The sequence below is a fragment of the Fusarium oxysporum genome, chromosome 7 (genome assembly GCF_000149955.1).
Source record: "Fusarium oxysporum f. sp. lycopersici 4287 chromosome 7, whole genome shotgun sequence".
Classification (NCBI taxonomy): domain Eukaryota; kingdom Fungi; phylum Ascomycota; class Sordariomycetes; order Hypocreales; family Nectriaceae; genus Fusarium; species Fusarium oxysporum.
Genome location: NC_030992.1, coordinates 804,375 through 829,951, shown reverse-complemented (window position 1 = coordinate 829,951; position 25,577 = coordinate 804,375). Strand labels below are relative to the sequence as shown.

Below are 25,577 nucleotides of genomic sequence, written 5' to 3'. Positions count from 1 at the left end.
TTTGAACTCTACATAAGCGTTATCAGACACATAGAATCTGGGCTAGAAATGGGGAGCTCTGGCGATAACGGCCCCGTCGCCATACTACCACTTGAAAGAGCGCAGGTGCAAGAACTCATACGTCGATGCGCTGCCTGTACACATTTGTTTTCCCAACAAGGGCTGCAAGATCTGAACTCTTCTCCTGGGTTTGCCCATAAAACCCGCCAGAGTCTCATAAGCTCAGCCAGAGCTGGCTGTGATCTGTGCAATCTAATTTATGAACTTGCCCTAAATGAATTTAGACAATACTGGGAGAAAGGGGAATGCCTACGTTTCTGGAACTCAACACCTAATACGGGAGGCAAAGACTCCGATATTAACGCCTTGACTGGTCGTGTGGATGGCGCAGTGGGAAGTATCACACTCTATCCATTTGTCAAAGAAAGTTCGGGATCTGGCTTCCTCTTTATACTTTCTTTTCTAATCTGCTTTACTAGGCGATCCCCTCTCCAGCTTGATATCACGACGACCACTATGCAGGGACGTTTCAAGCCCAGAAGTCTATTCATCCGCCACAAAACTGATAGAGGCTTGCCTGGGACCAGGTACACCAAGTCGGGGTCATCGAAAGTGCCGATACTCAAGAGATATCTTCCTTCCTACACGCGTCATAAAACTGAGCGGCCAGACTGCACAGCTACAGATCAACCAAACAGAGACTCGGGGATCATATCTTGCTTTAAGCTACTGCTGGGGAAAGCCGAACCCGAAAATGGAAAGCCGGCTTTCGGAGCTTCGCCTGAACAACGAGCAAGATCTACTGAAAGAGGTCAAACTTGCAGAGTTGGAACAGTCTGTCCAAGATGCAATTCGCGTGACTAGAGAACTAGGATTTATTTATCTCTGGGTGGATAGACTGTGCATCATCCAAAACTGTCCCGAAGACAAAAGGAGAGAAATTTCCAAAATGGCGACAACGTACAAGAATGCTTCGATCACGTTGGCTGCTGGGACTGCGACAAGAGCATGTGAAGGATTCTTAGCAAGCCTGCCGGATAAGAGTCTTACGTATCTGCCAGAGCATAAGTTTGAAATACCGATGAATGAAGGTCGTATTGGGACTGTTTATTTGTCGGGAAGCCCATATCAGCCTGATCATCCTCTCGACAAAAGGGGCTGGACTCTTCAGGAGTATATGCTGTCGTCCCGAATGCTCATTTTCTCAGACTATCAACTTCTTTGGCAGTGCCAAGAGACCGAGCTGCAGAGTGTTACTGGAAATAATGCGGGTTTAGAATATCAGCAGCATCTTGAGTCATTACCGTGGGCCTCCTTCGACGATGAGGGTGAGCCGTCCTATGGAACACATGATTCGGAGAAACTCTACCTTTGGAAGACTATCATTATTCAGTACACGCGAAGAGAACTGAAGGATCCTGAAGATAGACTGCCAGCGGTCACGGGTATCACAACTGAATTACAAAAGGTTTGGCGAGACTCGCATATCTACAGCCACTGGCAGCGATGGTTCATCCAACTTCTAGCGTGGTACAAGTCAGATAACGATAGAGTAGGAGAAAGACACCTCAAAAGAGCTCCCAGCTGGTCCTGGGTTTCAGTCGATGGCGGAATTCGGTACGAAGATCCGATAGAGGTGGAAGACGCCAAGGTCGAGATCTTGACAGCAGCCAAGGTCAGGTTGTCTTGCAGAATACTTCAATTCAGCGATATGGACCTTACTAAGCGGTGGACGCTGTCTACGATGCTGGATCTTGTGGAGTCAGCTTCAGATCTAGAATTCGCCGGGGGGGAATGCGAGTATCTTCTCCTGGGTAAATCCAGCAGCTATCATGAAGAAACCGGAGTGGCTTTAATGATACTCAAAACGTCTAGTGGAAGTTACAGGAGAGTCGGTTTAGCCCTGTTCGAAGATATGACAGTTTGGACTAGCGTCAAGTTTCAGAGTGTTGATTTGGAGCCGAAGGAAAAGTAGGTCAGCCATTCGAGTATGTCATACCTACCTGGTGCTTCCAAGCCCAATTACGCTCCAGGGGTGGCAAGAAAACTTCGGACCATTTACCTAAGTGACGAAAGTATTTAGGTAAACTTAGTATATCTTAGGTAGGTCTTTAGACCAGTTAATTTTGGCACCTTATCTTCACGCCAGAAGTTTTATTACTTCCCCAAGGCGCTGTAGCAATTGCTCAGCAATTGTGGTATAAATGTCTAAGTGGTGAGCTAGATGTATTATTTGCAGTCGAGACCTGTGCATGAGAACTTATATCACCACGCAGAACTCAGAACTTAGTCCCTCCGCCTCTATGTCAATATCCTCTCCTTGCGTGTATCTTCTCATGCCTTCGGCAATCATTCACCCTAGCAAAAGCCTTTCCGCAAGTCGCACAGGCGAAAGGCCTGTCCCCAAAGTGACTCCGTTCATGGCTTTTGAGATTGATGTTTCTCGTGAAGGTCTTGTTGCAGATCTTGCAAACGAATCCCCCAGAGGCCTGCCGGCGGCTTAAAGTCTCAAATATGGGGGGTCCTTCGCTTAGTTCTGGATGGTAAATATTGATATGTCGATCCCTATCCTTGTTACTCATGAAGCCAAGAGGAGCCGCGTTGCAGGACATAGGGCAATGAAAAGGTCTCTCGTGTCGCCTCCCGTGATCATCTCGGGCGCTCTTCTTGTCATAGCCGACGTAGAAAAACCGACACAGTGTACGATTGCACTTGAAGAGATTCGAACCATAATAGTCCTCGATGGTATCCTCGTCACCGGATCTTTGGCTTGAGGGGAACCGTTCCAGTTCTGTCCTATTATCCTTGAGTCCGTTCTCGATTTGCTTAACTCCAACGGTGTTTTTTGTTGTGTAATCACCTCGCTGGTGAGTGTATATGTGGTTCCACAGCCAATGAAGGTCTTCGTAGAGTTCCAAGTCCATGAACGTCTCTATGTGGGTTTCAACCAACTCAAAATGCTTAGTGGTGGTCAAATCTACACGATGAGTATTAACGAAATGTTTCAAAGCGTAAGCAAAGTCCGCTGCAACGTCTGAAGAGTTCTCGGCTGCAAAGATTTCACTACAGTCTCTGATCAAAGTGTCGACATGATAAAGCCACTGAGAGCACGCATAGTCCTGGAAAGAGAACCAACCCAGTTTGGCATCTTGGCTTCTTTGGTGCGATAGGTAGTTGTCGTCCCGGGTGAAGCATGGGAGGGTCAAGTATCTGAGACATATAGTAGTTAACTGGCACTGGACCTGCTTCTCACTGATATGTTTGTTCTCTATGATGTATCTAAAAGTGCCAGGTAACGTAAGCCACTTGCAATTACCACTTTTTGTTGTGATTAAAACCGACCTGCGCGCAGTCGAGTGGATGAGTCGAATATGACCTCCGTCAAGGACATGCACGATGGAGCCAAGATATTTCTCCATATCTTGTCGTAGCATGTCATTCTCAAAGTCTATTTTGAGTTGAATAGGGTCAAAGCATAAGATTGCTTGCATCTCATGCCATCTGAGTGGTCTTTTGGCACAAATGAGCCACCCAAATAGTAGTTTCGATCTCTCCCACCTCACAGAACCTCCTGGCTGTGCCACAAGACTCTTCTTGACAGAGTCGAGCAATCTTTCGTACCTGGAACAGTAAGTTAAAGTTAAGTGCTAACATCAGAGTACCTACATGTCTCCAAGCTTCGTTGGTAGTATCCCTTGTCTAAGTAGGGTTAGCAAGTCACCTTTGGTATCTTGCTGGAGTAGAAATTCAATTGCCAGGTGTGCGTAGAGGAAGGAGTCTACAAAGTCATATCAGCCTTGAAGTTATACTACTGCACTGTTGATCAGTATGAACCTTGGCTTTGATGGCAAATGATCCTTTCGACGTCTGCTTTGTCAGCTTCAGATAGACTGAAACCAATGCCGTGACTTGATTTTGAAAAGTCTGGAAGTTTCTTCTGCACAAAAGCTCTTATATCGTCATGGTTGTCCTCGGGCCTGAGTGCTATGCTGATGCAATCGTCTCCAGGTATATGCTTTTTGGTGTCAGATGTTTCTCGACCGATGAAAAGGACTCTCAGATGCCCCAGTCTGATTTGCGTATCGTATGTCGACACCAGATCCTTGAAGAACTGTGCAGTCTGTTGGATCTCGGCTCCTTCACATTCGTCCAATCCGTCTATCAAAATATAGTGTCTTACAGAGAACTCGACAAAAGTCTTGATGAGCTTTTGAGCCAGCTTTGCATCTATGAGGTTGGAGCCTCCACTTGTGACCTTTTCCTGGTAGCAAAAGGGGATTATATAATCTTCGGCCTCTACCATCTGTAGGAGTATACCTTTAAGGATATCAAGATGGTTTCTGTGTTCAATGTCGTCTTCTTGGCAGTAAAAATAACATGTCTTACTGGCCTCTGGGAATGAGGGCATTGTATTCTGGAGTTTAGATGATTTCAGTTCATCAACTATCAGGGATGCAAGCACCGTTTTGCCTAGATTCATCAGTATCTTCTGAAAGGTCTATAGGGAATAGTTACCATATCCGACGTTCCCATGCAGCCATATGGCTGAGTGAGGGGGGTCTTCCTCGCCCATCCACTCCGAAATATCGCTGTAGTTTCGGAAAAGCCAACGACCACTCTTAGGACAGATCACCATATCACGGAACTCATCTTGCAACCTTGGCATCTTCGGAGAAGAAGCGATCCATTCAGTCACTTCGTACTTTCTTCCAAGCCTCCGAGCCTTTTCATCGGCCTCGAAGTTCTTCCAGTCTGACTTGAGGCCATATGAGTACTGCTGGAAGGCCGCATGAAGGGCATCATAGTCTGTGGAATTAGATCATTCTGTTGAATCACTGTGACTTGGAAACTCACCTTGTGTAGAAGGACTGTGTTCTTTGATGAACTTAGCGTGTGAACCTAGAAAATCGGATAGTCTTGAAAATAAGTGACTTGCGTCATCCCAGATAGGCCTCTGAAGACGCTGCCATACTTGGATAAGTCAGCCGAGCGAGATTCGTCTCTGCAAAGGATATCTTACGCTTCGTTGTAAGTGAGAAAAGCCTATATGCTATGGAATGGAATCGCTGTATATCATGATAGATATTGACTATGCACTCTATGGCAAACGGAAACCTTTGGAAGAATTCCTCAAATCGAGTCAAGGGCAGGAGCTGGGCTCCAAGAAGTCCGTAAACATCGAGCACTCCGTCAAAAGCCCTATCAGTAGTGTTCGTACTCTGTAAGCCTTTAGCTGAGTCCCGTGCATGAACCAGAGGCCAATGATTACCCTGAGTAAGAACCTCACGGAGCCCCAAACGATTGACATTACACCTGTCGTGCCAGGAAACTGAAGGCGCAAGAGGACTTTCTCGAGTTCTTCCATACCGCCAAGAAACATCCGCAGTCGATTCATATCCATCATGTTGTTGGTTTTGTCTCGCAACAATTGAATATCATGGATCTCCTTTCGCATATCTTCAATAGTCGTATTTTCGAATTCTTCTTCATGGTGGGTTTTCAGGGATCTCCTGAATTCGTCAGCCAGTTCATAAAGCCGGTTCATCGTGAAGAGCAATTGAATGGCACTGGATAGATCCCTCTAAGATCGAGGCTCAATAAACCATTGTGTTAATGAGAAGGGCAGGGCAGCTGTCAGTGACTCGAGGAGGGATTTGCAGCACCAGGACCAGCTGGCGGTGTGAAGAAAGAGGCAACCTAACTGCAGAAGTCCAATAATGCCTCAAAATTCGCCTTGCTGAAAGCCTTTAATGGCGGTGTTGCATTTTCAGGTCTTACCATCCAATCACTGGGTAACACAAGCGCAGAGCGAACCATATGTGATGACATTGGTCTGCCTTGTTGGCCAAGCGAGCTGCAGTTGGCTGAAAAAGAGGTTCTGATTCGACGTTGGGTCACCGACTCTAGGGATCTCCTGCATTAGAATAAGGGCTTGCACAGCCTGATTTTCATATTGTCCGTGTGTCAAGAAGAACTTGCCGTCAAAGTTATCATAGTTCTCATACTTCAACAGTGCGTGGTTCACAATCAAATAGTTTCCGTCGCAGTCGAATACTTCGAAATATTGACAGTATGTCTAACGTGCGGGATCTCCTCAATCCCGTAGATGACGACAAGCACGATATGTATCACTCCCTGGACGACTGGCTGGGAGTGGAGCAAGACCAAGATCTTTACATGGGCGATGCTCCTAGTGCTCAAGGACTCGGCATCAATGGATCGGTTGATGAGACCTCGCAAGCCTTTTGGTGCGCTCTAAATGGAGACGTTACTGAAGCTGACAACCACCTCCAGTCCAGTTTCACAAATACTCTAGTGTATGTAGCTTTATGTATCAATTCAACCTATGACTAAAGATACAAAACAGTGATCCTTTATTTCCAGAACATGGTGTCTCTGAACACCACTATACTCAAAACAATGCTCTAGACGTTGATCCACAACTTGGAATGATGAATTTTGATATCGACTTCGACATGAACAATATTCAAATGACATCTCATCCCGACGAAGAACAAAACGTCCCCTCGGGTATGTCTACTACACTAGAAAGCTTCCAATTCCTTCAATTGCCCACCGAAAGCTCTCGAGAAGGGTCAGCTATGACACCAGAGCTTTCTGTGCCAAGTCGGTCAAATGCAACACCTATAACATTACCGGAAGATGACGACGTCATAGTTCACTACGGCATGGTAAATACATACACCTTCAATGATGTTCCTCAGTCAAGACTTAATACTCATTTGCCTTAGCTTCACAACATCGAAGTGAAATTAGTGCCTGATGACATGTCATCCATAGATGAAAGACTGGCAGCAGAGGTCTCAGCTTATCAATACTTCACATCAAAGGAGTACCAGAAGCAACTCATGCTTTGTTTCCCTGGTGATCAGAAGTACTTCGGTCATCTACCTTCAGCGGCAGGTCAGACTCTCTTGCTCATAATGGGGGAGACATCAGTCAATATTCAACCACTGGCCTTAAGATACGATCTGAGAGAGGTCATAAATCGCGCAAACAAACCCGCGGACGCTAGGGTGAAAGTCGACATAAACATCTATGGTCTACGATCAAAGGCGTTGGATATTGGGAAAAGGCTCTCCAATGGAAAGCTGTGGCTTCAAAGGTCAAGCCACGGAAGACATGGTTTTGCTTACGAGAATCCGCACTTCCTGAACATTAGCATCCAAGATACCGGAGCTGGCGAAGTCCAAGATACGCAACCGGCTCCTAGTGATGGTGTCCCTAAGAAAATGAGCAAGGAAGATCAACTTCGGAAGATGGTGGATGAGGTTTACAAGACTGTTGAGAACAGCCGTGAGCTTGAGATGGTTGAAGGTGGTGACAAGGTGACGCGTCAGCTTTTAAGGTGGCCTATCGAAACTAAACGACCAGTTGACTGTGGCGCTAATAACAATATAGACATCAGAAGGAAGCACTGGGTTTCATGCTCGAGAGAGAGTCTGGGCATATCAACGAAAAGTACAGACTTTGGGAAGAGATCGAATATGAGAATGGAAAATTCCAATACCGACACAGAATCACCAAGAGACGTAAGGATATACGGCCAGAAGAGAGGGGCGGCGGTATTCTTGCTGACGACATGGGGATGGGAAAGTCGCTTTCCATCCTCGCTTTGATCATGAAGACTCTTGACAATGGCCAACAGTGGGCGGAGGATAGAAATGCGGAGCACAAAAGCAGGAGATCTCTCAAATTCTCTCGTTCTACTCTAGTTGTAGTCTCAGCAGCTTGTGAGTCTCTGCTCATCGTCAGTCTTGTTTCAGCTACTGATAGAGCTCAGTATTGGTCGATGAGTGGATGAATGAGGTTAAGAAGTAAGTGTCGCGAGACCTCACTCGGAGGGCATTTCTGACACTGTACAGGCACCTAAAGAGAGGTCTCAGAGTGGTTAGGTACCATGGTGAGAGCAGACCGAAGACTCTTGAGGAGCTATCTGTCATCGAAGACTCGGATATTGTGGTGACAACATATCATACGCTTACTGCTGAATACCTGATAGGAAAAGGGAAGGCTTCACCGTTGTACAAGTTGGGTTGGTATCGAATAGTCCTTGATGAAGGTGAGTTACTCATCTGCAGCGCTTGTCAAGACACCTATCTAACCGGGAAGCTTGAAGCTCATATCATACGTCGCCCATCCACAAAGTTCTTCCAAGCATGCGAATATCTCCACGCCAACTCTCGGTGGTGTCTTTCCGGGACACCCATCCAAAATAAGCTCACCGACATTGGCTCACTGTTCCGCTTCATTCGCGCCGAGCCATTCGATAAGGCATCCGAGTTTAGGAAGTGGATAGAAACACCATTCGACAACTCATTCGAAGACCCTGAGCTCGTAAGGGATCGCCTAGTCATGCTCCTCGAAGCATTGTGTCTACGCCGAACTAGAGAGGTCTTGAACTTGCCCAAAACACGGCAGTTTGTCCGACATTTAGAGTTCAGTCCACAAGAGCGCGATCAATATGACAAAACAAAGGCTTTCATTCTACGCAACATGGAGCATCGAATGGGTGAAGTCAAAAAGAGCTCCCAGTTTGGCATGTTCCAGATGTGGCTTCAGTTGCGAATTGTCTGCAACCACGGGACACATCAGAAACTCTTCTCGTGGCACCGGAGAAGTCTCCTGGAAGAACGAGAGGCAATAGTTGGGACTGCTGGTCAATATGGAGAAATATCCTGCGTGGGGTGTGAGCAGCCAATGCCAGTACTGGGATGTGACTTGACGACGAGGATGTTTGACGATGAATGCTCACATATTCTGTGTTCGAAGTGCATTGAAGAGTCAAGTATGTGCTTACCCGAGACTCAACGACGGTGCCCCATCTGCATAAGATGGTATAAAGAACCTTCAGTGCCTAGGGACGAACAAACTATGGCAGCAGGCGAGAGACCCAGGAAGCGGCGGAAGGCTACTGCCTCAAAGGATGATCACGAGAGCTACTTCAATGAACAAGGCTTTTCAACCAAAATACGGACTCTGGTTGAGGATGTGCAGAAGGATCTTTGGACCACAAAAAGGTATGCTAATCCCAAATCGCAGGTTGCCGCTAACAACAAACAGTATAATCTTTTCTTGCTGGACACGAACGCTGTATTTAGTATCAAGACACCTGGAGCAGGCTAAGATTCCATACCTTCAACTCGACGGCAACATCCCCCTGCCTCAACGGCAAGCCACGCTCCTCAAGTTTGAGAATGAGGATGAGACGCCTGTTCTCATCATGACAACAGGAACCGGAGCATTTGGGTACGTTGTTTGCCCTTTTAGTTGTATCGGTAGACTGATACCACCGCAGATTGAACTTGACTTGCGCAAATCGAATCTTCATCGCAGAACTACAATGGAATCCCAGCGTCGAGAGCCAGGCGATTTCTCGAGCCATCCGCCTCGGGCAAGAAAGCGAGGTTCGAGTTACAAGATATATTACGAGAAACACAGTGGAAGAGGTAAGATGTTCGATTGATAGATGTGGAGCATAACTAAATAGCACAGGATATACGACAGCAACAGGAGTACAAGAAGCAAATTGCAGCCCTGGGTTTTGAAGAAGAAATCTACTAGATAACGTATATGCTGTCATGTAACGCGCGAGGCCACTCTGTGAAAGAGGTCCACCTCCCAGATAGCATGAATTTATCCCAAGAGATTCCAAGAAAACAGTGGCACTTAAGCTACATCTTTCGAATCATTATTCTAGCACTTCAACATATCATGTATCTTGCTAGTATATTGATCAAGATTACCAAGATTGGTCTCGCGAGTATAAGTAGTAAGAGCTTTTGGAATCTTCGTATGGTGTAACGGGGGCTGATATGGAAAGGTATTGTAACAGGGATCTCTGACTTTTGGTTTCCAGATATTTTTCACTCTAAATCAGGGGAACTTTTCATGATCGTATATATGTATCAGTAACATTGCCATACAAAGGCAAGTCTTAAGAGGCTCCGGAGTGTGTTAAAATTGCAGTGAAATTTTAACAACCAACACCATGCAGCTGAATTTTAAGCACGTAAGTCTAGCATACTTTGGAGGTGAGCAGTGCTCTCATTTGACCATCCTATTCTGGCTTAGCCTCTTCTCCAACCTTGACTAGCGTTTGCGGAGCCAAAGCTCCAACAGATTCCCCGCAACCTCGGCCATAGATTCCCGGGTCCTCTTTGACATGATGCTTGCAAAATTCTAAAGGCAGAGGAATTTTCCCTTTAATCTTCCCCAGCCACGCAGGTACCAGCTGTTATCTCCCCTGAAGATACCGAGTTTCGTGCGCGCCGAGTGTCGATCAGCTTAGCTCACTTCGGCTCCATCCGACGGCTGCAATGCCGCCAAAGAAACGTGCATATGTACCAAAGACGAAGGGTCAGTACAACCTCATTTTTGCTTGGCACGGGTTTTGACGTGGGAATAGGTTGTCATGAGTGCTCTAAACGACGTATTCATTGTGATAGGAATGAACCAAGTTGTAATAAGTGTACTTCCAGAGGCCTGAGTTGCAGTGGCCTGGGTATTCGACATCGGTTCAACAAGGGTGTTGCCGCGAGAGGGAAGTGGGCTGGCAAGACTATCGACAGGGTTTATGAAGAGTATGCGCAATATCATCTCCATGTATTCAATCGGGATACTGATTTCATCACAGGAATGAATGGAAAGTCTCTTCAGCTGACAAGGACGCATCAACATCATCGGCATCAAGTTCGGCCGCAGATACAAACCCGGGAAGCACGGATACTCATGATGACGACAATAACGAAATGCAAGATGATGATATTGAGTTCATCTCATCAGACCCTGAGATCTATGACCTCGTGTTAGCGAATTCTCAGGCAATTGAGGATCGCGAAGTCTTCATGACCCTTTTCTTGCAAGGAGTTCCAGAGAACATGCCAGCGTGGAAGAGGAATCTTTTCATGACTTGTAAGTATCCGGCCTTCCCTTGTTTCCTTTAGGTACTTACACCTGTTAGTCTCGCGATGCATATCAACGGAGATGGTAGCCATAGACGGCTTTCACAACGACTGGCGCCACCTCCTTCTTCCGCTCGCTCAGCAAGACGAGCTCGTCATGGATGCCGTCCTCACCGTCTCAGCCTTTCACTTCCACATCAATAAGCTCGATAATAATTGCAAGAAGAACCAGAAGCATTACTCTGCTTTCGGAACCAACACATATGACACTTACGTTCCCGATCCATATCAACTTCTGGGTCGAACGCTTCAAGGTCTACGACAACGCCAAGAGCTCATATGCAATAATCAAACAACACAGCACTCTGTGCTAATCAGCCTTTTGCTACTAATGACATCTGTGCTCGTCACTGGAGGCTCAGACTTTCCTGTTCTCCTGCGAATGCTTGAGTCAGCGCTGGACGCTATCGGCGGGAAGGAGGGGCTTGGTACGGGTATCTTGGCTGGCTTTATCATGCGTGAGCTTCACAAGTAAGTACACACAACTTAACCCCAAACAGAGTGACAGACATTCTAACAGAAGAGCAGGATCCGAGTATATGCTGCTCCGCATCTTGGTGAAGAAACAGGTCTGCAGATGATCTCTTCCCAAGCTCGAACCGACCAACTCTTCGGCTGTCTCAACCACTGCCTCCAACTCTACCCAGAACACACACCACTCTTCTCCCAAGTCGCAAGTCTCGTCTACCAAGCTCGAGATATATATCTTCAACAAGTCCTCTCCGACCATACCTCCAACTTCTTCGACCTTGATCCCATACCCACCAACCCCGACTCGGTAGCACGCGTGCAGCGCTTCATCGAAGCACTCGAACAATTTCCAGAAACTTCCCCCGTGGCACACATGTTGATCTGGACGACATTTGTGGCAGCGTCGGATGCGCAGCTTGAAGAGCATAAGGTATATTTTGAGAATATTTTGCGAAGACATCATGCGAGAAGTGGGTTTGGAAATTTGTTGAAGGGTATTGAGGCGTTGAAGAGGATGTGGAGTAGAAAGCCTGGGGAGAGATGGACGACTCTCTTACCGCAGACAAAGGTTCTTGTTGCATGATGTTGGAACTTCAGGTCAAGATCACGAAAAATGGCGATTGGAAGATTTAGTTTTTGATAATACCCTAATTTCGGTTTCCTCAGTCTGATCTAATTTGAATTATAGTTGCTAAGATGCCAAAAGTGAATGCTTGTAATTATCAATGACTGTGTGAATCGCCTCGAATGACCGAATTTTATGTGTTGTAGAACCGAAGCTCACATAACTGGTCGATTCCCACCAAACCACTAATATCTTCATCAAAAGTCCTCCACTCGATAAACCTGATACGGACATTCTTCATACGGATGCGCCCTATAAAATCAGTCATAGTTTACCTTGCGAACAACGGAAACTCACTCTTTCAATGCCGCAACAGCCTTCCGTACTGTCTCCTCCCCAACAATCAACGTCTCAACCCTAACCTCCGGCGTCTCCTCCAACTCCCCAACCTTCCCAATAGCCGGATTCGCCGCATCTCCCGGTCTGAACTGTCCAATCCCGGACGTCTGCCAGGCGCACTCAGTGTACCCGCCAGGACCGGGATAGCGGCCCGCACCGGCTTTGAAGATAGCGGCTTTGCAAGCGGAGGCGTTGGCGGGTGGGACGTAGAAGACGAGGCTGAAACGGCGTAGTGATGCCATGGTGTTGCGAGAAGATCCGGGACCGGGAAAGTAGATTTGCTTCTGGTGATGGTTCGAGAATGTCTGGTGAGGGACCAATCAGTGGGGTTGGGTTGAGGATGATGTGCATCATGTGATGTTGTGAAAAGGAAAATAATCTCGCAGCCTGATCTGATATCTGCATCTCGGACAACGCCGATGCGATATATTATATGGAATATTGACGTCAGAACCGGAATCGTTGCCGGTCAATATCAGACATTCTCAATATCACACCCGAAGATAGAATGAGAATTATGATATTATTTTCTATGAAAAGACTTTCGAGCTGCTTTCATCCATTATAGCTGACCACGCATTTTCCACCTCGTTTGGGATACGGATTGGTGACTTGGCTTTGATAACTCCATTCTGTTCGCCCATGATCCTGTCCAGAAAGCGATCCATAGACCAAAGTTCCCTTCGGGCATCTTTCTCGGGCAGCGCCTTTTCTTGTTGAACCTCTCTTGGTTGTTTCAGCCGTGGCCAGCAAGTAATCTGGACCGTATTGCTCTCGTAGACTTTTTCAAATGAAGACACTGTGCGGCTGCTCATGGCTGGATCCTGCACAATAACCATAGATCTTGGAGAGTGAATACCGCTCTCTTCTAAAACTTTTTGTGCCTCTGATGCATCTGCTCCACAGTTGTTTGAACGGTCGGTGACCAGAATCCGAAAGCCATGATCTTGGCTCCCAGTCTCGTTGATCTTGAGCTTGTAGAAGCGTCCCGCCATGACTTTCAACACCTCGCCTTCAGGCTTGCCATTTATCGTATCAAATATCGTGCAGTATTTCTTGCTCGCTCTGATAGCGTCGTAAACGAATGATGTACAAGGCCCGATGCCTCCACATAGCACCAGTACTGTGTTTATTTCCCGTTCCTCATCTTGGCTCTGCTGCTGCACCGCCCACTCAAAAACGGCCTCGGGAATAGCCAGGATCGCTGATGCGCAAAGAACGATGACATCAGTTGATTGATTCTCGGAATCTGATTCGTGCTCTTTGATGCGTTGCAGTGACTGGAGATATGAGTCTAGTTCTTTGGCGCTATATACCTGCTGTAAGGCTAAGAATCTTGAGACGATATCTGCCGAGTCGGACCACTCATTTGATGTGTCGACTGTTTTGGAAGGCATTATGATAAATCAAAGGTGATGCAGAAACTATCGTAGCAGACCGAGCACACCTGAGAGGGGCCTGTTGAAGTTGATATATCTCGGTGAGCGATTGTCCGATTCTTCAGCCTACATGTAGGCCCAGAAACTCAACGCCAGATTTCCCCGCTTCAGTACCCATCAAAATAGAATGAATGAACTATTTCTAATAGTATTGACCAGTGGGAATTTTTTCTTTACACATAATTCAATCACTAATCTTATCGCAGCCAGAGTTACTAACATGAACCGTACGTAACGTGGATCCTCTATGCCTATTTAGGAATACCACAAACATGGGCACCTCAACGTTACGTCAGATGATTCATTTTTCGGCACTCTGTAGTAATCGGATTATCAGTCATCACTGAATCCCATCAATAATAATGGTTTTCTACTTTGACATGTCTCGGCAGCTTGTGATAGTAAGCAGCCCAACTTCCAAGACTACATAGAAAGGTTAGTACTAACGAGATGATCGGTAGGACTTGGAGAAAGAAATAGTTTCTATAACATTGCTCTATCTCGATATATGGAAGACGCTGTGCAAAGGTTAGTAAAATGTTTTTTCGTCTATTTCCTAGGTGGTAAACCAAGATCTAGGTGTTCCTACCAATGGATAATCTTATCAAACATGCCTCTCAGGAAATTGGACCGCACGATCCCATTCAGCTAACGAATCAAAGCCACTTCTGAGCCAGGCCCTCAGCTTATGGAAGAGAAGTCGAGTATTGTCACGCCTAAGAAACCCCCCAATCAAATTCTCAGCTTTGCCAGAGCTCTCTTGTGTATCTATCGATTTGAGAACCGCAATGATTTCTTCGTGCAGACATTCGGCAGTAGTAGACCTCGGCTATTGACTGTTAGATGGGCTACTAAAGTTAGTGTAGAGAACCTCAAAAACTCGCAACTCGTCAAGATTCAAGCACCGGATCGTTTGAGAAATTCTGTGGTAAAAGTTGTTGTATCGTGATCTGGGGACCTTTCGGCCAGTAAGACCGACATGCAGAGTATAGAGGGTATTCTGACAAATTAAGCGTCGTCTCCGAGTGATCTCATCATCGACTAACGGCGGTACCCGTTGTCTGGAGTCCGAGTCAGTACTGTCCTGGCTACTGGAGAGCACCGGGGTCTTATATACCTTTTTATACTAACCATCCTCGTATAAGACTTGGATAATTTGAGGTTTATATAACAGATATATAGGATACTTTTATAACCATGTAGCAAGACAGAAAATCGAAGTTAGTATACTGGCAGGGCTGCGCTTTGCACAGCTCTGCTATGTCACCCAGACAGATGACACAGCGATTGGTAGCCAGACCCCTGCCGCTATGTGATGGCGTTTGTTCCAGAGTTCGGTGTAAAAACTGCCGGTGTAGGTGATCGCTGCTCAGTAGCGGATATATCGAGATGGAATGTCTCTTATCGCAAAATGATCGGAATAGTTTATCTTAGGGTTAGGGTGTCTATAGGGCATATCACAGCAAGAACTAATTAAATCTTTGCCAAATTTATATAGAGCTTTACGTATTTCTTGCAACATATTAGCCCTCCCGACTACAACATACTCGATTGCATCCAGGCATTAATATGATTTTTCGACCCACCTGTGTTGTTGGTTCATCCTGGTTGAGCTGTTGGTTCCATGAGTCGTTGAAATTAACGCTCCACTCACATTAACTTTTTGCCGCGGCTGATGTTTGGTTTCATGACTTTTTAATCAAAACGTTGCTTTAGACGGGAGACTTGATCCGAGTTTTCTCCAGAAAATTCAAGCATCTTGTACAAGTCGACTGGTTGTCCGCCTTTGCTGCTTTCGAACGATATCGAGTCCCAGGAAACCGAGTCCGTAGTTGAGTCTCTTCATTTTTTCAAGGTTCTTCCAATCTTCTTACGTACGAGCATTACCGAAACGAAATTACTGCTCAAGCTCTTTGTCTCTCGGTTGCAGCCAAGGCATCCGGCTTTTCACTAAGCAGCCGTCCAGATATTGCTTGAGTTCTCTGCCATCGCACCAGCTGAGTTGAGTTGCAACCATACTTGCTCTACTGTCCCAGTCTCTCATCTTTCTACCATGAATTTGTGCATAAACCGCATTGTCTGGGGCCTTTTCGTTCTCTGCTCTTTTGTCTTTGGCCATTCTAGCCACCATCCCCACTTAAATTCGCTCGACTGCGACACTGACGAGTGGTACACAACTAGTGATGCAAAGGAAACGTGTAACTCAGTAGCGCTGAAGCACAGTGTTTCCTCAGCGGCACTCTTCAATGCCAATCAATACCGCTTGTCCAACTGCAACGTCGGCACAACTATTGATACTGGGACGAAATTGTGTATCCCCCCAACATGCCCTCGCACCTACATCCTTCGGCCTGACGAAAATTGCTTCAGTATCGAGTACAACAGGACAAATCAACTCCAATTTGGAGATGTCCAGCTCTACAATCCCGGGGTTGGCTTCGACTGTGTCGATCTCCAGTCCTTCACCTTTGTCTATGGCACAGTTCTATGCTTCGGTCCCCAGTTCGGGCAGTACAACAGTTCCACTAACGGCACCGGTACGACCACGCCCCAAGTACAAGACCCATACACCTACAATAAGATAGCCCCCCCAAAGGGTGCCAAGGTCCCTAAAGGGACGACAGAGCGTTGCGGTGGGTGGCACGTTGCAGACAAGGCAGACTCGTGCGCTCGTATTTGTGCAGCAGCAGGAATCCATATTGACCTATTACTCGAGGTTAATACCGATCTGGGTGACGCCCAGAAATGTTCAGATAATCTCGCTGTTGGTAATGCATACTGTGTAAGGCCTAATTATGACTGGAAGGCCCCATTTCCAGTCAGGACTGAAGTAACAGCGACATATTACTTTACTTACGATACGAGGGAGCCTAGTAAGGTGGCTTAACATCGTCTGCACCTCAGGCAGTCGTGGCTTCGAATTTGTTTCTGACGATGACTCCTGTAGATAGCGATTAGGCATAATATAATATTGTAGCTGCAGTAAGAGCCTTTTTACTGCCGTGGCTCGTGATGACTACATACAAATCGCGAATCTTCTTAACTGTAAATCAGTTCTTTGTTTGATCGCTTCTAATATCTGCCCCCTGCTTCATATGTGCCTTGAACGCATCTTGTATTGCTTTCTCATGAGGTGCAAAGCCATGGTATAGAACTCCCGGATTCTCGCGGTTCTTTCTATGGACAACCAATCTTCGCGAGTTATTCTTGTGAAACCAATATGCTGCGAGACTATCCATGCCATAGAGAAGAGCGTCGAAGGCCTCTTCGCCTGCAGATTCTGCGTCCACCATCTTCACCTAATACTGCGATCTGAAGAATTCGCTCGAATTTGAGTCAAGCTCGAGATCTTGAGGCGCCTCGGCAAGTTGAAGCAGGGTCTCGGTGTCTAGCATAATGTATGTAGTAAAGCGTACATCGTCAGCGACTGAAGTGCCATTTTTGGATGCAATCCAGTCATTAAAGTACCTACGCACTGTAGCTACTGAAACATCATCAAGCTGCTGTTTATCTTCTGAATATCATTCTGGTAGCGGCGTGTAAATTCGTGATTTGGTCATGTGTCGACTTCCATAGAGATATGGCCAAGCCGCTCTATATCATTTTCCTTCAAATATGCCATCAGCGTCTTACAGCTAGTAATCTCATCATCAGACCAAACTTGAGCTATGCGACCAATAAGAGTCAAGGCGTGCTGGAACTGTTCTTCTGATTCCGGGCCATAAGCAGTACGTATGATGGCGAAACCCCGTTAGTGTAGTCTATTGCCGCCGTGCGTTAACGCCTGCTTTAACCTGACAAAGATACTGCGGCGACATCGAGGGCCTCCATCGAACCGTGGCGTTCGTACTTCGGGGTCATGTGTCCAGTCAGGATACTCTTGAATATCGGCAGAAGGATTATATATCCATGCAGGATGCTCTTGAGGATCAGCAGCAGGTAACGCCATAGGAAAGGAAATAAACAGGAGCTTGTAAGAAATAAGGGGAGGAAAACATGTGCGGTGAGGGAAACCAACAAGCGAAAAGGCCACAAAAGCGGCAATCGTGACAGGTCACGTGTCGCTTGGGTTTCGTCTCATTATACCTGATGTGATGGTCAGACCGTTATACCGCTAGCCAAAAAAAACAGAAGCCTATGTTACATAGATGATAGAAGAATAAGGCCTATAAAAATTATCAAAACTTGAAGTTGTCGCATTTAGTTCGTGTTTCACAGGCTGAGATTGCTGTAAAATGGCGGCATGGACGGTGGGTAGCTCGAGGCTCGGTATCAGACTCCGATCAACTGGTTAAGGTTGCACAAGGATAAGTGTTCATGATAACGGAGACATGACGATGAAAACAACAAGCAAGTCTACGTGGTGCAAGCCAAGTAAGATTGAGCATATAATTCCATCAATTCAATGAATCTATCCATCAACAGTAGGACGTTACTCAGTTGCTATTAGAACCATAGGCTGCAAAAATCTGGGCTATAAGGTTGAGAATTCCTAGGGTAAACGCTGCAATCGTGATCTGTGTGATATACTTATCACGAGGCCTCCTCGCTAGATCTTCCTGCTCACCACTGACGGAGGTCACTTTAGCTTCCAGTTGTTGGTAGGCGAGCTGAATGCCCCGCAACCGGCCGCATAACGTATTTATGCGACGTAGGAGTGTTTCCATGTCATTTGGCTTACTCCCATCGGCAAAATCACCGCCGTGAGGGACATCCTCAAGGTCCTTTCTGGGATCATTTGATAAGAATTCATGAACATTACGTGTCAGGACTGTTATCGAATGGAGCACTTGACGGAGGGCTTCTTTTAGCTGACGACTGTTGTGTGCGAATCCATGCGGTTGTTTAGCACTCTTCTGGAGGATAGTTAGTACTTAGCCAAGTCCTGTTTATACTATTTCATACTATTATGACTTTGCCAGAGAAAAGACTTACCGATAAGTAACGCACTTGCCCCTTGATAAAGTCCTGGAAGACTTCCAAGATCTCGGTGTGCTGGTCCAGCGCCCGATCAAGACTTACACTCATTGTGTGCAGGAAAAAGGTTCGGGGGGAGTGTCTGAGCATTTCTTCAGATATTTGTAAATCATTATCGAAGCCAGATTCGTCATCTTCGAAGTCAAATCCAAAAATCGATATACTAGCGTTACCGTCTTCAAAGCAGTATACGTCCCAGTAATCAATACTATGTACAGCGATCCCAAATGAGATTACTGATTCACAGAGACTGGCTTGGCTATGTTCGCGAAACAGCGTCCCCACGGGACATTGAGTCAGAAAGGAAAGACTCAATCGAGTTCTGAATGGCTCTCCCGTCTTGGACATGGTTCGGGGATCATTATAGCCTTTAGGAACGAGTGTAAAGAAGGGAAATTGAAACCTGAGATGATGCTGGCATGATCCCCACCATTGCTATAATATCAAGTTGTTGGTTAAAGTGTTCTATGATTTTAATGCTATATTAACTTACGGTCTCATTGATCTGTATGTACGGGTCGATGTTTGTCGTGACGTAGGACATGATTATCGGACGGAGGATGGCTACTTGGCGGCAGGACATGGTCCTCATGAGAGCCAGGATACTAGCCCCATCTGGGTTATGGATGTAACTATTTTAAGCTATCAGCTCAGTGACACGTTACGATGTCTATTCGTTGCCTACATTCGTCTGAGTTGCCTTATCAAGGCCGGGCCTGGGCCTGGGTCTATGGGATGAAATCGCTAGAAAGAATAAGTCACAAATCCTCTCTCCGTGTTGATAAAAGACTCCTGAGTACATACCTTTTCTTTCAGCATCTCATTTAGCCTGAGGCTTGATGCAAGTGGTTTGTGTCGACTGGTATAGCAAAGCGTATTATCGCACCAACCTACATCAGTGACAACCGCAAAATACGGGATTTCTATGCTTGAATCCATGGCTGTTGGCTTAATGCTGGTATCTGAGCTGGCGTATGGGCCTGAGCTAAGTGGGTGAGATACGAACTTGTCCAGAGCGAATGAAGCACCACGGCAAAAGTCTTGTATACGCTTCATGCTTCGTTCTGTAAACTTTGTGTCCGGATAGCAAAGCAGAAGGGTTGGAACTTCCGCTTCGTGATCCAGCAGTCCCGCTTCATTCAATGTTTGCAGGTACGAAGTGCCCTCCTTGTCTGGATGAAAAAGTCTTTGAAACTTAAGGAATTGGCCGCTGTGGCTTCTCGGATCTTCCGGACGCTTCCATGTCTGTGCGATTGAGGAAGATCCTAGAGAGCATTTTGCGGAACCAGGGTGAAGACGAGTGTATGCGGTGGTTGGTTGTGATTGGATAGTAGAAAGCCTTGCCTGGGTAGTCATGGTATCTTCAGATATGTTGCAAAGTGGCAGGATGAGGTTCTGTGAGGGTAGGGTCACAGTGGTTGCATTAAAAGCAACTCGGATTTGTTCCATAGTGTCTGAAAGTGGAACAACGAAAACATCACCAATAATGTTGGATCCGATAACATGGCCATATATGTCGAACGTAGTCTGGTCAACAACGATTGAGCCGCACTCTCCTGGCTCGAGATCTAACATATCAATTTAGTCATAATTGAGCAAGACCCAGACACATTTCTTACCTTGATCAGAATCTAGTATCATTTTCCAGGCTCTACATGGGCTTCGACCTTGTAGTGGACCAAGTTCACTGAGACCACTGAATAGGCAGCCTTTTCTTGTGCCATTTATCCCCGAAATCATGTACACCGACGTGGTATGAGACAGCGGTTGTTTCGACACTTGGCGAAGGAGTACGGGGCTCGACATAGAGTCTAGGGTGATAATGTTAGGTAGTTGGAAGCTCGCTGAAGAGTCGTTCAACTCAACGAATGCCCAGTCCAGGTATGGTGCTGGGGGATCCAATGTATGTGGGAGAGGAATGGGTTGGCCCGCCCGGCACTCGGCAAGACGAGATTGCGGGCATTCTTTCGTGTATGACGCATTGAGACTCTCTTCTACAACACTCTCATGCATGCTGCTATAATCAATGTCCAAATTCTGTTTTTCTTGATGTAGATCGGGATTTGGTGGAATGACACAAGTGTCGTGACACGCACTTGTTGACTTCTCGCTTGAGCTGCTACGATGAACCGGCTCATCATCAGCAGTGAAAAGCGAGTTCTCATCTCCCAAATTGTTATTGAAGAGATGGTTGACAGTCATCATGTGACTTATGCCATCGACGATAATTGTCAGGCCGATGGTGGCTATACGGCCCTCATACTGGACCAGAGAACCGCAGAGTGTATCGCTGGATGAGTTTCTGACTACCACTGAGTTATTTGCAGCGTGTTGCATTGTAGGGTGGAATGCGTGCGACAAATAGATAAGTTGGAATGAAGGTCTCGATGATGGAAGATCGTGATGTACCAGTGTAGGCCAAGTCGAGTCCTTGCGACAACAGAGTCGCGCGGCGTGCTTGTTAAAGAGCTCTCTCAACAACTTTAGATCTCTTTTTCGACACTCGATAAGTATAGAGGGCAAAGCCGAATCCTTCGAGTCGCCAATCATGTGGCAACTGTAGTTGATATGTCGACCGCACATACGAAGTTCGTTATGTTCAGCGACAACCTTCCTCAATTCATTTGTGACGTATCGAAACCTTTTTTGGAACGCTTCTGCTGAGCAGGTCGTCGAGTGGACCGGAAGGTCATAAAAGATCATATTGCGACTGTGAGGCAGTGTCTTGACGTCTGTGTTTGTCTGATCGCGCGGAGAATGTGCAGTGGGTGGTATGCCAGTGTGATATGAGGATGGCTGAAATACCTGAGGTGCTGCTTCTCTCTCTTCAAAATATTGTGATTGTGTCGGCTGAGATGATAAGAATGCTTGAATCGCAAGTCTTCGGTGTGATGGTCTCAGGCTCTGGGAAAAGGGCGTTCGACGGCTGTTTGTGGTATCTTGCAGAGGTTGAATTGTCTCGCAACTTTTCTTCTTCCGAAAGCCCTTCCCAAAAAGAGTCTTGAACTTTAGCGCAAGTTTATCCTTGAAAGAGGGTTTCTCATTACTTGGAAGCCCCCATACCATGATATGGACGCATATTTGGTTTCTAGAAGCTGGATGAGGATCAAAGAGAGATGTTCAGAGGTCGATACGAGATGGGGGTGACATACGGTAGCGGGGAGCTCTCTACCGTCTGGGACTTTGAGGCTCAACTAACAATTACAATTGTAATTGTGATTATGTGTTGATACCCAACGAGGCTTGATGGGTGGCCAATCGAATAGTGCAATATGCGGGCGGTCAGATTAGGATTGGTGGTCCTTGAGGCAATGCTGACAGGCGAACTGGGCGAACCTGAGAGCGGTGGGATGAAGCACCCGTAGCAACTCCGGAGAACATTGGTCCTAGAAATGTATATCTTATGCCCTGGTCCTCGGGCATTATGCGATGCGGCTCAATGGGCTTTTTCTTCTAGCAACATGAGACTAACAACACCTGAGGAGCAGGATGAGATTTCTCTCAGACTCCTCGGCAGAAAGGGCAAGTTTGAAGCCTACTTTACGCTCTTCGATGAACTAGCTCTAAGGGAAAGCACATTTAGTTGCAATTATGTTTCTTCCTCACCTACCCATCAACATGTACTATCAACTGCCATCATGCTCAGAAACAACATACAAAACACAAAAGAAGAGACCGTGAACCAAATTTGCCATGGGGATCAGACGATAGGAGAGAATGTCGATAATATCATAAACAGGGCAGTACAAGCAATGGTGATGATTGACTCGGCGGCCCAAGAATGGCACCCTGCAAACTTTGTGCTTGGAGGGTACCGACCTATTTCCTGGCTATCACGAGAGTCGTTTGTTTCGTTCGTCGAAAGATCAATTCCCCGAGCCCCTGATCAATCATACAAAAAGTTTGAGGACATCATTGGTCAAAAGTCGAAGCTTAAAGCTTGGAAGCTGAAAAAACGGCTCGGGATCTGCTTCCTGCCAACAAATGACCTTTCATGCCATCTTCTTTTCAATGAGAAGGGCAATACGCTCTATCTCTTCCATCAGGTGGCCTACTTGAAAGCACATTTAGAGCAATTTCAAAGTCATACAAGTCCTCTCGATATAACTGTGCTAGAAAGTCTACGCCGGTATGCTCATTCAAATCATTACGAACAGGCGAATCATTACGCAGCTAATATTCATGATAGTGGAACTTTGCCGCCCCAACTTCTGTTTGAGACTTTACACTCGTTGCAAGATATCCTCTTCCCTCTCACAGATCATCGGTCTGAAAAGATCCTACGAACTCTGATTTGTAGAAACGGCTTTGACCCTGAGTGTTTAGAATACGATGGCTATAATGTCTTTCACAAGGGGATAAGATACATGTACTGGGGAGAGCGGATTGCCAGGTTGTATGAGCTTGCGAAGAAACGGCCGCCACGGAATAAACTGGAACGTTGGTTTGATCGTAGAAGTACCGATGGTAATGCTTTCTCGATTGCTCTACTGGCTCTTTGTATCTCAATCTTGGTTGGGATTGTAAGCATTTTGATAAGTGGATTCCAGGCATGGATTGCGTGGATGGCTTGGAAGTACCCTGCAGAAGTGCAGGCATAGGCTTGTACAGAGTGTATATTTACTTAAAAACTTTTACTATTATAATTTAACTTTATTTCTCAATTGAAAGTAACTTTAAAGTCTCCCTAGAGAAATCTAAGGCTATTTATTGTACTACCGGCCCTGTTAACTATAGGTTATCTATGCAGTAACCGGCTTTATTCCCCTGTTGGCCCCCCTGCAGTTCCTTGTAACCCTCCACTTGCTTCCTCGGCAGGAACATAGCCCTAAGGCCTGGCAGTGCCTGTATACCAAATAATTCTAACCGCTCGCTCGCTGTCCCAAACAAATATCCTACAGTGCCATAGATACATATTAAACAACAATTTAAGGGCTGGAGCACTCCGAATCAGCCCTCTCATCAACCTGCTCAATCCGACCTGTCTTGACATCATAAACATACCCAGTAATAGGTACATCCAAAATCAACGGACTCTTGCGCAAAAACGCAACGTCATCAATAACACTCTGCCGCAAATCAGAAAACGGAAGAAACGCCATGTGGTCCACGTCTTCCTTTAGTTCTCGTCTGATCTTGGACCGGAAATCTGTGTCGGAGAAGCTCTGCATGCCGCAGCCGGTCTAGAAGCGTGGGGTGTCAGCCGGGCCGGTCACTATCTACATGGGGGGCAGCTGAAAAATATGGCCTTATGATATTGCCGTGGGAATGGATGAAATCGAATAAAATGGAATAATGTGGTCTTACATGGTGCATGACAATAATCTCACGCGTGCCCAGCATCTGCTGAGAAATCAAGATTGATCGAAGTGCTTCTACAGCACGACCGCCAGCTGTAACTGTCAGCTTTGCAGGTAAGACAAGAAAATTGGAGTAGGTACCATTTCGGATGACATGGGCATCGCCAAGGTCTAGACCCAGTACTTTCTCAACGTCCAATCTGCTGTCCATGCACGCTACCACCGCTACCTTTCTGGGTAAATGTTAAGCCCTTGATCCTAGGGCGCGGGTATTAGATCACTTACCGACGGGGCGGAGATGGTAAGTGGGACTGGGTAAACTTTGCTGCATATTTGAGATTTGCAGCTTCAAAGTCAGACGTGACGGAGGGATAGAGGACTGGTGAGGACACGGGTGAAGTCTCAAGTGCAGGCATCTTGGTCTTGAAGAAGGCCATTGAGAAAAGCTGTGCGGATGGAGATATAAAAGCTTGTTTATCAAAGAGGGTCTTATCTGTTAAGTAAAAAATAAAGCCAAGAGCCAAGATAATGCCAATTCTTGCGTTCCATGCACGACTTCTTATCCTCGAGCCCGCACCAATATAAAAACCCTCCGTTTCACAAGACCAATCCAGCTGGCCCGTCCGGAACGTCATCCCCAAACGGCGGCGCCCTCCGACCCCGAGATAAATCCCCGCACACACACTTTTTCTAGAGTAATATTGTCTGAGATTCTGCACATGGTGTTGACAGATCATGCCATAAAAAGAAATGTTACCTGGCTGTCAGGTACACCCAGCAGGGGGAGGGGGACCGGATGTAAAAGGTGGCAGCCATTAAGAAACAGGCTATTGCATGCCATGGCACCATATGGCTCGGCGATAGCTCACTTGACCTCGATCTACGACTGAAAAAAGAAAGTCTTTCGGAGTTCCAAGGAAAGACCACAACTAGTGAATTTGCCAAGGGTGTGTGTTTGCTGGCTATGATGCTTGGCTTTGTTAGGCGGATTGTTAGTGGTTGGGAAAATCTGGGGTAAAATGACTATGTCACAACGTAGATCCCGGTATAAGGCCGTATCACTATATTTGTGATAGCCAAGACGCTTTTTTCTTTGTAGTGGTGTCTCAATGGTACTCTGTTTCCTTTAGTTGTGTATATCCCCTCTTTCACTTCTACTGAATAAAGCCGAAGATGATGCTCTTTTGGCAAATGACGAGCCTGTTTGAGGTTCGCTATCGATTAGCACACTATCACCGCGGGACTGAGAGGCTATCATCGGCCCGGTTGAAGTCCTATACAGAAATCCCGGCGGTCTAGATGCGCATGCTGTACATGGCTGTCGACAAGTCTCGCAGCTGGACGTTGAAGATTCGAGAATAATTGTGGCGCGGGACATGAGCTGCACCCCGCGTATTAGTGTCACCGTTGTGAGCTGGTGTAGCCAAGGAATCTTACGGGA

General features: G+C 46.4%; 11 protein-coding genes across 13 annotated transcripts; 5 read left to right on the top strand and 6 right to left on the bottom strand.

The window, feature by feature from the left end:
* Positions 1-754: 754 nt before the first annotated feature.
* On the top strand, positions 755-1,975 carry FOXG_04961 (uncharacterized protein; the record flags this gene model as incomplete). The annotated part of the gene is made up of 1 exon (XM_018383020.1): positions 755-1,975. One exon carries the CDS (start codon positions 755-757, stop codon positions 1,973-1,975), a length of 1,221 nt encoding a protein of 406 aa, XP_018239872.1.
* Positions 1,976-2,306: 331 nt separating this feature from the next.
* Positions 2,307-5,545, bottom strand: FOXG_18952 (uncharacterized protein; the record flags this gene model as incomplete). Its single annotated transcript, XM_018399102.1, has 8 exons — positions 2,307-3,279; positions 3,343-3,621; positions 3,667-3,778; positions 3,835-4,470; positions 4,516-4,806; positions 4,855-4,971; positions 5,021-5,219; positions 5,270-5,545. The coding sequence occupies 8 exons, from the start codon at positions 5,543-5,545 to the stop codon at positions 2,307-2,309; spliced, it is 2,883 nt and encodes a 960-aa protein (XP_018239871.1).
* Positions 5,546-6,072: 527 nt separating this feature from the next.
* On the top strand, positions 6,073-9,677 carry FOXG_04959 (uncharacterized protein; the record flags this gene model as incomplete). Of its 2 annotated transcripts, XM_018383018.1 has the most annotated exons (10): positions 6,073-6,317; positions 6,368-6,692; positions 6,753-7,369; positions 7,423-7,754; positions 7,805-7,838; positions 7,887-8,083; positions 8,141-9,041; positions 9,085-9,270; positions 9,320-9,470; positions 9,517-9,677. In XM_018383018.1, the coding sequence occupies 10 exons, from the start codon at positions 6,073-6,075 to the stop codon at positions 9,583-9,585; spliced, it is 3,057 nt and encodes a 1,018-aa protein (XP_018239869.1). The 2 variants fall into 2 exon arrangements, with proteins under 2 accessions (XP_018239869.1, XP_018239870.1); XM_018383019.1 differs by lacking the exons at positions 9,320-9,470; positions 9,517-9,677 and having other exon boundaries at positions 8,141-9,147.
* Positions 9,678-10,165: 488 nt separating this feature from the next.
* On the top strand, positions 10,166-13,922 carry FOXG_18951 (uncharacterized protein). The gene is made up of 5 exons (XM_018399101.1): positions 10,166-10,380; positions 10,430-10,604; positions 10,658-10,935; positions 10,985-11,456; positions 11,514-13,922. Exons 1-5 carry the CDS (start codon positions 10,341-10,343, stop codon positions 12,037-12,039), a joined length of 1,491 nt encoding a protein of 496 aa, XP_018239867.1. The 5' UTR covers positions 10,166-10,340; the 3' UTR covers positions 12,040-13,922.
* Positions 12,071-12,805, bottom strand: FOXG_04957 (uncharacterized protein). The gene is made up of 2 exons (XM_018383017.1): positions 12,379-12,805; positions 12,071-12,333 (listed from the first exon to the last, which is right to left on the bottom strand). Exons 1-2 carry the CDS (start codon positions 12,660-12,662, stop codon positions 12,279-12,281), a joined length of 339 nt encoding a protein of 112 aa, XP_018239868.1. The 5' UTR covers positions 12,663-12,805; the 3' UTR covers positions 12,071-12,278.
* FOXG_04956 (uncharacterized protein) lies at positions 12,856-13,945 on the bottom strand. Its single transcript, XM_018383016.1, has one exon. The coding sequence runs from the start codon at positions 13,815-13,817 to the stop codon at positions 12,951-12,953; it is 867 nt and encodes a 288-aa protein (XP_018239866.1). The 5' UTR covers positions 13,818-13,945; the 3' UTR covers positions 12,856-12,950.
* A 276-nt stretch (positions 13,946-14,221) lies between these two features.
* Positions 14,222-16,746, top strand: FOXG_18950 (uncharacterized protein; the record flags this gene model as incomplete). The annotated part of the gene is made up of 4 exons (XM_018399100.1): positions 14,222-14,260; positions 14,321-14,387; positions 14,522-14,787; positions 16,027-16,746. 4 exons carry the CDS (start codon positions 14,222-14,224, stop codon positions 16,744-16,746), a joined length of 1,092 nt encoding a protein of 363 aa, XP_018239865.1.
* A 1,549-nt stretch (positions 16,747-18,295) lies between these two features.
* FOXG_18949 (uncharacterized protein) lies at positions 18,296-18,887 on the bottom strand (the record flags this gene model as incomplete). Its single annotated transcript, XM_018399099.1, has 2 exons — positions 18,296-18,715; positions 18,795-18,887. The coding sequence occupies 2 exons, from the start codon at positions 18,885-18,887 to the stop codon at positions 18,296-18,298; spliced, it is 513 nt and encodes a 170-aa protein (XP_018239864.1).
* Positions 18,888-19,352: 465 nt separating this feature from the next.
* On the bottom strand, positions 19,353-21,539 carry FOXG_04955 (uncharacterized protein; the record flags this gene model as incomplete). Its single annotated transcript, XM_018383015.1, has 5 exons — positions 19,353-19,468; positions 19,522-19,580; positions 19,641-19,671; positions 19,727-20,404; positions 20,456-21,539. The coding sequence occupies 3 exons, from the start codon at positions 21,537-21,539 to the stop codon at positions 19,661-19,663; spliced, it is 1,773 nt and encodes a 590-aa protein (XP_018239863.1). The 3' UTR covers positions 19,353-19,468; positions 19,522-19,580; positions 19,641-19,660.
* Positions 21,540-22,297: 758 nt separating this feature from the next.
* Positions 22,298-23,437, top strand: FOXG_18948 (uncharacterized protein; the record flags this gene model as incomplete). Its single annotated transcript, XM_018399098.1, has 2 exons — positions 22,298-22,965; positions 23,026-23,437. 2 exons carry the CDS (start codon positions 22,298-22,300, stop codon positions 23,435-23,437), a joined length of 1,080 nt encoding a protein of 359 aa, XP_018239862.1.
* A 152-nt stretch (positions 23,438-23,589) lies between these two features.
* On the bottom strand, positions 23,590-24,677 carry FOXG_04954 (carbonic anhydrase). 2 transcript variants are annotated; one of them, XM_018383013.1, is made up of 4 exons: positions 24,422-24,677; positions 24,278-24,369; positions 24,144-24,229; positions 23,590-24,019 (listed from the first exon to the last, which is right to left on the bottom strand). In XM_018383013.1, exons 1-4 carry the CDS (start codon positions 24,571-24,573, stop codon positions 23,765-23,767), a joined length of 585 nt encoding a protein of 194 aa, XP_018239860.1. In that variant the 5' UTR covers positions 24,574-24,677; the 3' UTR covers positions 23,590-23,764. The 2 variants fall into 2 exon arrangements, with proteins under 2 accessions (XP_018239860.1, XP_018239861.1); XM_018383014.1 differs by having other exon boundaries at positions 24,278-24,677.
* Positions 24,678-25,577: the final 900 nt, after the last annotated feature.